This window comes from Zea mays, chromosome 1 (assembly GCF_902167145.1).
Source record: "Zea mays cultivar B73 chromosome 1, Zm-B73-REFERENCE-NAM-5.0, whole genome shotgun sequence".
Classification (NCBI taxonomy): Eukaryota; Viridiplantae; Streptophyta; class Magnoliopsida; order Poales; family Poaceae; genus Zea; species Zea mays.
In genome coordinates, this window is record NC_050096.1 from 262,486,362 (window position 1) to 262,497,081 (window position 10,720).

General features: G+C 42.0%; 2 protein-coding genes across 2 annotated transcripts; one reads left to right on the forward strand and one right to left on the reverse strand.

Annotated features, from left to right (window-relative positions):
- Positions 1 to 252: 252 nt before the first annotated feature.
- Positions 253 to 6,320, reverse strand: LOC100272896 (uncharacterized). Its single transcript, NM_001147349.1, has 6 exons — positions 6,037 to 6,320; positions 4,296 to 4,501; positions 2,999 to 3,290; positions 1,159 to 1,266; positions 738 to 988; positions 253 to 656 (listed from the first exon to the last, which is right to left on the reverse strand). The coding sequence occupies exons 1-6, from the start codon at positions 6,241 to 6,243 to the stop codon at positions 542 to 544; spliced, it is 1,179 nt and encodes a 392-aa protein (NP_001140821.1). The 5' UTR covers positions 6,244 to 6,320; the 3' UTR covers positions 253 to 541.
- Positions 6,321 to 7,688: 1,368 nt separating this feature from the next.
- Positions 7,689 to 10,491, forward strand: LOC103643755 (metal transporter Nramp6). Its single transcript, XM_008666924.3, has 4 exons — positions 7,689 to 8,354; positions 8,463 to 8,599; positions 8,685 to 9,337; positions 9,999 to 10,491. Exons 1-4 carry the CDS (start codon positions 7,714 to 7,716, stop codon positions 10,188 to 10,190), a joined length of 1,623 nt encoding a protein of 540 aa, XP_008665146.1. The 5' UTR covers positions 7,689 to 7,713; the 3' UTR covers positions 10,191 to 10,491.
- The last annotated feature ends 229 nt before the right edge of the window (positions 10,492 to 10,720 follow it).

Genomic DNA, 10,720 nt, shown 5'->3' on the forward strand with positions numbered 1-10,720 from the left:
CACCCAGAGTTACTTACCAAACTAGTTTCACAGTTGGTTTTACCAAATGGCTTTCAGCTTCTCCCACAGCAGCACAATATTTCACAGCCCACAAATCAACCAAAAAGATCCAAAGCCCAATCAAAAGGACCCATAATTCAATGAAAGTATGAGCTTGCGACCTCCAAAATGAGAAGTTAAGCTTTACTCGAATCAAGAATAGACAAAAAAGCTAAATGGACACTGGACAGCAGTCACAACCACCAGAAACATACAACTAGAATACAAGGATGCCTATTATGCTACCACGAGATAAACACCAACGAACCACCAAATTCTTTTTATACGGCACAACATCAAAGGAAGAAAAAGAAAATGGTTCACGTGCATATGTAACACTAGCTTTACAACCGAGTGACTGTTTTCTGAATATACAGGAACTACAACTATATAGCTCAGCAGTGTAACGGACACCTCTGCAGCTCTGCCATATGGCCCATTTCTTGACCAGGGCTTTCCTTTCCATTCTTCCCGGTGAGGAATATCAGTAGACGTGGTACCCTCAAACAACATGATCATCTCCACCAGAGAAAGAACCCACGCTGGATATTCGCAGAAGCCGAGCAAGCTCTAACCGGTACTCCAGACCCCGAATGTAGTGACCCAGCAGCATGCACCTAAACAATTGAAAAAACAGGTGGTCAGTCGCTACATGGCATATGAACAAAGCAATACCTATTAAGTCAGTTTCACATTACCAGAACAGCAAACGTGCAAGATAATCACGGGGAACAGATATTAGGGGCTGAAATGGGAGGGAAGCATTCTCCACAAGTTCTGCACGATCATCATCCTCGCCCCCAAGGTTTAGAACACCACCAGAAATGTTATCTAGCGGTGGAGGGGCCTTTGAATGTACCTTGGGGGAAAGAGTAGCAAGCAAACCATGAACCACAGAATGAATAGTTTCTTGCACACCGGGAGACGTCGATTCTGATAGTTCAGCAACCTGTACAAAGCAGCTAGGTTAGGTAATTGAGCAGGAGAGAACTTCCTTTTTTTCTTTTAAGCTTGGGATTTGTGTTAGACTATTTGGTCATAATTTATTCATTAAGCAGATGAAATGTAACAAAACAGTGACCCTTCTCATGGTCCATGAGATCCCAATCTAGAATATACCTTCTCTGGTGTTAATGACCTCAAATAGTCCAGCAAGTCGTTTTTTTCCTCCCCAACAAACTGCTGCATCTGTAAGGCAGAATTCTTTCTCCTGAGATCATGTAACTCCTGCAATACAAATAAAAGCAATAAGCCTGGCCAGTTCAATATGCGACGCAACACAAGTTGTCAGATTCAAAATGATAAATGCTTTTTTACATGTCCAACTACACAAAATATAGAGGTACAGTTGGTTTAGATTTTTTTTCCATAAACATGGTAGGTAAGTGTCCTTGAGTTCATAAACACCTGCCTTGAGTACTTGTCGAATTAGAAACTGGAGGTCATTTTTTTGTCAAATATGGTAGGTAAGTGTACTTCAGAAGCCATTAGTTGCAAGGCCTCACAGCATATGTAAAAAACTATTAGATCATGGTTATTTGGATATCAATACATCTGTTGAGTTTCTTTGTACCCTTGTCTTGCAAACTTGAATCAAACAAATCATAAATATATGGTAGCTTCCACAGTATGTGACTTAAACTGATGATTATCGTAAACCATGTTGCACTTTGGACATACCAATGTTATAGTCTTGGTCTCTTTGTTTTCGAGAAAGCCTATATGTATGTTGTATCATTGGATTAGATCCAAACCGATGTCATATTAAAAACCAAGACCATCCGTATACATAGTCCTATTCAATCTATTGGAGAAAAATAATGCACAGATTGAATCAGGGTATCCAATTGAATAGGTCTCAAATGGTTTTCAACAAGTGAAGTAGTGAACTAAGATGTCCTTATATTCTTTTCATATTTTTGTTGAGCTGAAAAAATTGTCTAGCTCAACAAGATATTCCCGCTCGGCTTGACCCTTGCTCAATTAGTTAATTGAATGGGCCAGCAAGAAGACTGCAGAGATTGAGCAGTGTGCCAAAGACTAACCAAATCTATGGTACCAAGCTTGCACACTGAGCTTACTTGTGCCCTGCTCGGGCTTTTGTTTCCACTTATGATGTGCTATTGTACAAGAGTAACACGATAAATGTCCTAACTCCTACCCATGCTTGAGATGAGCTCCAGCGTTGTGAGCTGATCTCGAGCACACAAAACTTGAATACCAACCTAGGCTTGCTTCAGCTCAGCTCAAGCTTGTGTCCGAGTCCGATTCAACCAAAACTTGTGCTGAGCTCAAGACGATCTACAGCTCTTTGAGCTTGGCTTCTCTAGTAGCTTAAGTGTTGACCAATTAAATAAAATTCTACCATATCATCCCATAACCGAGAGAGAAATAATTTAAATTGCTTATTTTGCAGGGAGCAAGTTATGAATTCGTTAGATACAATCAATAAGCTATGATTTCCATAAGCAGGACCTAGTGCCAGAGGCTCCCACATGAGTAGGGTCTGGGAAGGGATAAACTAAGGCAGGCCTTCCCCACGCAAATGCGGAGAGGCAGCTTCGAACTATGGTTTCCATAAGCATTCCAACATATTTGCATGAACAAGTGAAATAAATTATGGTACAGAAAACAAAATTGTATGTATGGTATGCATATGCAAAATATTATGTCCATAAATCTGGTAAAGCTGACATTCACAAGTTCAGATAGCAGTAGAAACAACTAACATACAGTGGTAATTTCAACTGAATTACAGAAGTATTAACTCTAGCATGTGTATAATAAGCATACTCTCCCATGTCATTTCTGATCTTCCTCCTATTGTATGTGCATCATTCATATTTATGAATTGGATTTATCAACTAATAAATGCATGACTGTGGTAGATATAATGCCAAATAATGAATCATAGTAGTGAATGAAATGTTTGGATAATAAAGCAAGAGGCTATAGTTACCTTTTTCATGGCATTCAAATGAGATTGCATCTGAATAATATACTCCTCTGCCTGTGGTGTTAAGTCACCAAGCTCTTCTCCCATATTTTCATAAGATGATGCTTCATCGGTTTTTCCAGGGTCCTGAGGCATGTCTTCTTCGGATAATCTAAAAATAGTGACAGGTCTTCCCAAATTGATGTTATGATGATTATCTTCAGTGACATCACTTTTTAGGCATTCTACACCTTCTTCAGGCAGTTCTAGATTTCTTTCAAAAGAAAGCCTGTATTCAGCATTTCGCAGAGTATACCTAGACACAAAAACATAGAGATTTGAGTTACGTACAACGGTACAATTTATACATGTGAACTGTGTTTCCATGAAACATGGCATTGCTTCTTGTTATCTCAGATTTTCAATTAATAAATTACATAGATGTAGCTATTACCTATTACAGAAAATAATACTCTGTCCCAAAATATAGTTCTCTCTAGCCCTCTTTTTTTCTGACCAAATTCGTTAAAATGATAATGAATCTAGACATGCATACAAACTACATTCGTAGGTTAATTAATGAATGTATTTTTAATCTAAAACGAATTATATTTTTGAACTGAGGGAGTATAATAAGAGTCACCACATGGGAATGGAAGTAGGTTCATATTGTTTAATAAGAAAGGATCTCAAACAAAGCTTATTGGAGCTAACATTTAGAATTAACTAAACTATTGAGAGTATTTTTCATTTCTTTGTTTTGGAAAAATGGAAAAAATAAGACAAAGTTAACTCAGAAGCAGCTAACTTTGTGATGTAACTATTAACCTAGGAGAACTAGCCAGATCGACATATTTAAACCATGCCACAACAAATTCTTATGGAAAAAGGAAGCTACACAAGCAGAATGACTTGACTCCATACAGCAGAATATGCTTAAACTCTCTACTTGACCTAAAAGAAGCAAAAGAACATGCAGAAGTTGCCATGGACTCAACATCACTAGAAGATTGCCATATTTTAATCATCTGATAACGACAGGCCCCTTTCTCATACAAAACATATCAGAAAGGCATATGGCAAAATCACTCATCATTTTTAGGTCCACATGCTGTCCTGCTGAACTAATAAATAGCAAGACAGCAAGAGTTGCCATCAGTTTCACATGCCATTTAATTGACTGATACAGGTAACGGATGTTGATTCAGAATTCCAAACTGAACAGCAGCTCAAGCAAACATGTGTCTGATTATGCAACCAAGTCTCAGAAATACTTTTCACAACCACCATCATAGAAAAAATTGGTGAATAGAAAATATACCCAGTCATAATTGAAGATACCAATAACTTGAAGAAGGGATTCCAAAGGGCTTCTACAATGACACGGAACTGATCAGATGGAAGAAGACCCAACATGCCAGAAATAGTCCTCTTCATTGCATCTACTGTTTCAGGAGCAACATCTTTCTGGATGACACTTAGGTCCAAGGGCTCTATATCCTGGATCAAGTTCCAGAGCATGGATTTCTACAGAGAACAAACACATCATAAGCCAACTTTACAGAATGACCGCAACAATTTCCAAGTGTCTTTAATAGATGAAGAAGTAATGAATGTCCACATAATAGTTATATCAAGCAAGTTCATAGGCATTTTATACATATAATTTTTTAACATATTGACACCCCTAGCAAGTGTCCATAAACCAATGTCCAAAATCATTTAGTCAGAATGCATTATACAAGACAAGTAGCTGCTAACTAGTAAAAACTCCTCCCCAAAAAATCCCACAATTTCATTCAAATGATCTATGGGCAAACAGTATTTCAAAATTACTTAGAAAAATTATTACTGGTCATAACAACTGCTGCTGCATTTAGCTAGAACAGATGACAGGTTTTTCTGACTGACAAATACATTGTGAACTGATATACAGAAGCAAAGCATCCTACAGAAACATATCGCCGCAATGCTGAGAATGACCTAGCTCAATATTCACAGTACTTGTGGCAAATCATCTTGAGATATCCAAAAGAACTTTGACATTAAAGTTCAATGTCATTTGTTTTCAACAAAAAAATAGCTAAGTGGGTACGAATTACAAAAAAAAGAGTTTGCTATGTTCAGGACCACTTAGCTCACTAGTCAGTATTAGCCAGTAGTAGTACCAATGTTACTGCTAAGACATCTAGCAGTACATATGGTTTTGACCTAGCAATAAAATACAACAGTGGTGGAACGTTGAATCCTTGAGCGCCACAGTTCCTGCTGTCACATGGGACTCACAAAACTATGTTTATTTTGCGATGTTTTATGACCACCCCTATGGCAGCTGGCTGTTAGTCAGGCAATCATTCTTCCTAAATCACAACCTATCCGCAAAAAAGGTGAAAAAATGGAGCTTAATAAAAGAAGAAGAAAAAATGCCACCAGTCTCATGATCCAGCAGGCATCATACAACAAACATATGTCTAAAGGGCCATGGTTGCTGATGATTTACCAAGCCTAAAGTTATGCCCATGCAGCTAATTCTCCATTGCTTCACAGTGTACAGTCTTACATAATCCCCTCCCCCTCCTTGCTGGCACAAGCCACAACTTTATGTACACAAACTAAACCTTGATGATAAATAGAACTGCAGGAGCGTCAGATTTCTGTTTCCCTTTGTGACCAGTGAACCAGCCAAGAAATCACGGCTTGTAAGCACCCTACTATGTATTAGACTTCTTGGCAGTAACGTTGCCGCCTTATTTGCAGTATTCAATAACAGACAAAGGTGAGCAATGAGCCTACCACAGGAGGTGGTCATAATAAGACGAACCGTTTACTGGAACCCAGATCCTACTCCTGAGCCCCATCAGATATCAAATTACAAACGAGACATGATAACGGGCAGTGGCTTTCCTGCATAGAAACCTCAAAATCGCGGCCAACGAAATCCTTGGAGGCTAATCATGCAGTAGCATCCGATAATCCCCACCAACTGCTATTCAATTTTTGGGGAAAAGAGGCTCTGGTCGTTCGGGCGATGTCCCCGAGGTAGGCGACGGTGGCTGGCTCACCTTGGAGGGTCCATGTACGGGCCTCCCCCGCGCGTGCAGCTCGTCGAAGGGCGACGCGGACGCAGACGCCACCCCGACACCCCTCCTCCGGCGGGCGGCCCCTCCACCCGGGCAAAACGGCAGCGGCGGCGGGGGCGGCGGTAGGGGCAGCCTGAGGCGCTGCTGCGAGGCGGAGGGCGGCGCGCGGAGGCTGTAGGCGGTCGGCATGTGGGCCGTCGCCGGCAGGGCGATGGAGGCGCGGGCAGGCGATTCCTGCCTCCCCTCCGCTTCTTCTTTCCCTCGGGGTACCGAGGTGGTGATAGAAGATACTCCTACAAGATAGGCTTCAGCTGCCCCGCGCTGGCTGCCTGTCTCGGTCTCCCGCGGTGCGATTCTTCGCCCCGCGTCTGCTTGCGACCCACGCGCCCGTGGATACTCGCGGGGGGATTGGGTTGCTGACGGGCGGGCCAGGCTGAGGAACTCGTGGACGGCCGCTATTGGTCCCGGGGTGGATGGACGGTGGAATTGGGTGGGATGAGGATGACACAAAACGAGCGGTAAACCACGGTACTAGCAATATTAGCCACGACCCCCTCGGTCACCTCATGCCATCCACTCGTGGACTGACTGTCTCGATCACTTCATGACATCCCTCATCTCATTTATAGATGGTCAAATAGGCTCTCCGCACGACAATAACACTATTACATTATTAGCCACTATTAATATTTATGTTGTCTCCTGTTGGCACTAGTGTGTAACCAACGACTCAGTCACTACGCTATAGTGTCTGACTATAGTCTGATCGTGACGTGTCGACATTATATGGCACTAACATACCGTGTCCGTGCCAGCCAGACACTATTTTATTTTAAAAGCTCAAAAAATATAGAAGATCTTTAAGATTATATATATAATTTTAAAACTTGAATATTTATACCATTATAATTTATTATGTTTAAAATCATAACAAATAAAAATTTAAAATCGCGTGCACATATCACGATCACATCTATAAATCACCGGTTGGTCTAACTCGTGTCTAACCATGCCGGTCACTTAATCGTGTCGTGCTCGTGTCAGCCCATCGTGTCGGGATGACGGTCCAAGTACGACACACTCATGTCGTGCCGGTACTGGCTCTATATGAATCTTGCCTGTGCCGTGTCGAAGCACAGGCCGTGACATGTTTAGTGCCGACCCATTTAGTACGGTCTATTTGGTCGTCTATAATTTCATCCAACACCCTTATAAGAACGATGGTGTCCTGTTTTTCCTAAGTATATGGTCAAATTGTATAATACCAAGTAGTCTCAGCGATAAGCAATTGTTATTCAAGAATCAATAGTTTCTTCATACAAAAAATAGATTATTTGGTTTTCGAAATTCACAGTATATGATGAACAGGCATGCAAGGATAAAACAAAGAATGATCTTCATTTAGAAGATTAGGGCATGGTTTTCTGTGAATAAAAATACAAAAAGATTGCATTTTCCTATATTAGCCGCTCAATGCTGCTTATACGCACTGTCTTACTATTTCACAATCTTTCTAAGCTGGTGTCCTCTCATTCCTAACATTCTTCAGTTTACTCGTGTCCCTATAGGCTCCAAATATAGGAGTTCCCAAAACGTGCGGCAACCATAAACCATGCGGGTCCGCTAGCATTGATTTGCAAATCTGTCTAGTTCACCTCGATGGCCGCCAACCACAACGCTGATGATGCCGCTAGAGAGCCTGTCGCGAGCGCCTCTCCACCCGCCTCTGAGGCCGAGCACCGCGCCCTCCTCCGACCATCGTCGTTCATCTCCGCCATCTCAGACGACAATGAAGGGTGCAAGGAGCGGGCGTTCGAGCCATCCGAGAAGGTCATCGTCTCCGTCTCCGGCGACCCCGAAGGCGATGCTAGCGAAGAGCGCGCCTTCTACGCCTCGGGGGGCTGCATGCCGCCCTTCTCGTGGCGCAAGCTGTGGGCATTCTCGGGGCCCGGCTTTCTGATGAGCATCGCGTTCGTAGACCCGGGGAACATCGAGGGCGACCTGCAGGCCGGTGCCACAGCGGGCGGCACGCTGCTCTGGGTGCTCGTGTGGGCGACGGCCATGGGCCTACTCGTGCAGCTTCACGCCGCGCGCCTCGGGGTGGCCACAGGGAGGCACCTTGCTGAGCTGTGCCGTGACGAGTACCCGGATTGGGCGCGCCGCGCGCTCTGGTTGATGGCCGAGGTCGCCTTGGTCAGCGCTGACATCCAGGAGGTCATCGGGAGCGCCATTGCCATCAAGATCCTCAGCCACGGCCTGTTGCCTCTCTGGGGCGGTGTTGTCATTACCGCTTTGGATTGGTAAGCATATTTGGTTCTTGGTATATGGAATTGTCGTCAAATCTCGATAGTTATTTCACCTATATATATGTACTTGCACCCTGCTTACCACAATACTGTTTTCATCAGCTTTATGATTCTTTCCCTCGAGAACTATGGGGTGAGAAAGTTGGAAGCTCTATTTGCGGTTCTAATTACAACAATGGCGTGCTCCTTCGCATGGATGTTTGTAGAGACCGAGCCTAGTGGCAAAGATCTATTCATTGGTGAGCATCTACTTCTTCTTGACCCCATTTTCCCTTCAAAATATGTAAAAGAACTCGTAATCACACTGTAATTTCTCTACAATAGGTATTCTTGTCCCAAAACTAAGCTCGAGATCGATAAAACAGGCCGTTGGCCTTGTTGGATGTGTCATCACACCCCACAACGTGTTCCTCCATTCCGCTCTTGTGCAGTCAAGAAAGATTGACCCGGACAAGGAATACGAAGTCCGTGAAGCGTTGAGGTACTATTCCATTGAATCCACCCTGGCATTGGTAGTGCCCTTGATGATAAATTTATTTGTCACGACAGTTTTTGCAAAGGGGTTCTATGGTACCAAGGAAGCGGATAGTATCGGCCTTGAGAACGCCGGGAAGTATCTGCAGGAGAAGTTTGGGGGAGACTTTTTCCCTATCCTTTATATCTGGGGTGTTGGACTGTTAGCCGCCGGCACCAGTAGCACCATAACTGGAACTTACGCTGGGCAGTTTATAATGGGTGGGTTTCTGAACTGGCGGCTGAAAAAATGGATCAGGGCATTGATCACTAGAAGCTTTGCGATTGTTCCGACGATAATCGTCGCTTTGTACTTCAACAATTCTGGCTATGAGCTGGATGTTCTCAATGAGTGGCTCAATGTGCTCCAGTCAGTTCAGATCCCTTTTTCTCTCATCCCACTGATAACACTGGTTTCAAAGGAGGAAGTCATGGGGGTGTACAAGATAGGTCCAAGAATGAAAGTAAGTAATGGTTATTGATAATGTGAAATTGATAAGCTAATGTTGGTTTGACTGAACTCAAGTCTTCACAACATATATTGTCATTGATTATTAAGAGGTGGTAGACATTATTGTTGCGCTAAAATATCGTCTGCTTTGTTGCAAATATTGGCATGCATAGCTTGCAGATATCATCAGTGTCCCATGCATTACCAAGAAAAATATAGTGGGTTGTTTATTTTTCTTAATTCTTACCTGATCGTCTAGCAATTTCAAATATTTGCCATGCAAACGTGTCAATTTTTTTGGTTTCTTAATAAGTTTTCTTCTTAACTCAATGTTAGATTGTCACCCTATGTTTTCTTCCCATATAAATCATCATGGTTCCAATTATAAGCAGTGAGATTGCATACAATGTGTGGATGCATTGTATATATTGAGTCTCTCAGGCGATTTCCTTTAGGCCCTGTTTGTTTCGTTGGAATTGAATTATAGATTGCATACAATATGCTTAACCGGCATATTGTCCTTTGTTATGTGGCTCTAATTGATTATGAAGTTCCATTTTGAATCTTATCGATGAATGACGAGTATTTGAATGTCTTAGTTTGTTATAGTTCCGCCAAATTACAATTTCACTATACGGCATTATCAACTGACCTCAACATGCATCTCGATGCAGATTCTAACCTGGATAGTTGCCTCTCTACCGATCCTAATCAACAGCTATATGTTGTTGGACTTCTTCTCTCTGGAAATGGGAGGCATGTTGTACAACACAACTCTTTGCGTGGCTGTGGTGGCTTATTCTATGTTCATATTATATCTTATTTTTCGAGGCATGAAATTTCCTTCCTATCTGACGACGACGTAACATGAGAAGAGATTCGTATTGTGAAACTTGGATGGAGAAAATTGTTGTATGGTAGATTATTGCCATTAGAAGATCACAAAAATGCAGTGTCCATTGTATAGAGTCACATAAAGTTTCAATTGTTGCAAAGGACTAGTAACTAGTAAGACTGTTGTATGGTTTGTACATAAACCTCTAACTACGATTAAAAAATTATCATGAGAGATGAACAACCTATGTATTTTACATTAATTTCCTAAGGATATTTTCTTGTTTCATGATACCTGAAAATGATAAATAGTGGTCAGTGGATGGTCGAGTCCTCGTGACATGGATCTCCCAAAAGTCCCCTCCATGGGAGATCGAATCCCCACATCGCGGTCATGTCTCAGAAGTTCCCCCGAGACACCTGTAACAACTCGAAAATTTACTTTCATAAAATTTCTTAAACTTGTTCAAACTTTCAAAATAAATTTAATTTTTTTGTTTCTAAAAAGTTTGTTTCCAAAAGAAAAAAATAGTGGTTTCTCTATAAAAGTTTCTTAAAATAT

Bases quoted from the DNA above. Each gene is read 5' to 3' on its own strand.
- LOC100272896 (NM_001147349.1), bottom strand. From the start codon at position 6,243: ATGCCGACCGCCTACAGCCTCCGCGCGCCGCCCTCCGCCTCGCAGCAG. The intron at 1,267-2,998 runs GTAACTATAGCC...TTTGTATTGCAG, and splicing joins ATTTGAATGCCATGAAAAAG to GAGTTACATGATCTCAGGAG. The intron at 989-1,158 runs GTATATTCTAGA...TGCTTTGTACAG, and splicing joins GGTCATTAACACCAGAGAAG to GTTGCTGAACTATCAGAATC.
- LOC103643755 (XM_008666924.3), top strand. From the start codon at position 7,714: ATGGCCGCCAACCACAACGCTGATGATGCCGCTAGAGAGCCTGTCGCG. The intron at 8,355-8,462 runs GTAAGCATATTT...TGTTTTCATCAG, and splicing joins GTCATTACCGCTTTGGATTG to CTTTATGATTCTTTCCCTCG. The intron at 8,600-8,684 runs GTGAGCATCTAC...TCTCTACAATAG, and splicing joins TGGCAAAGATCTATTCATTG to GTATTCTTGTCCCAAAACTA.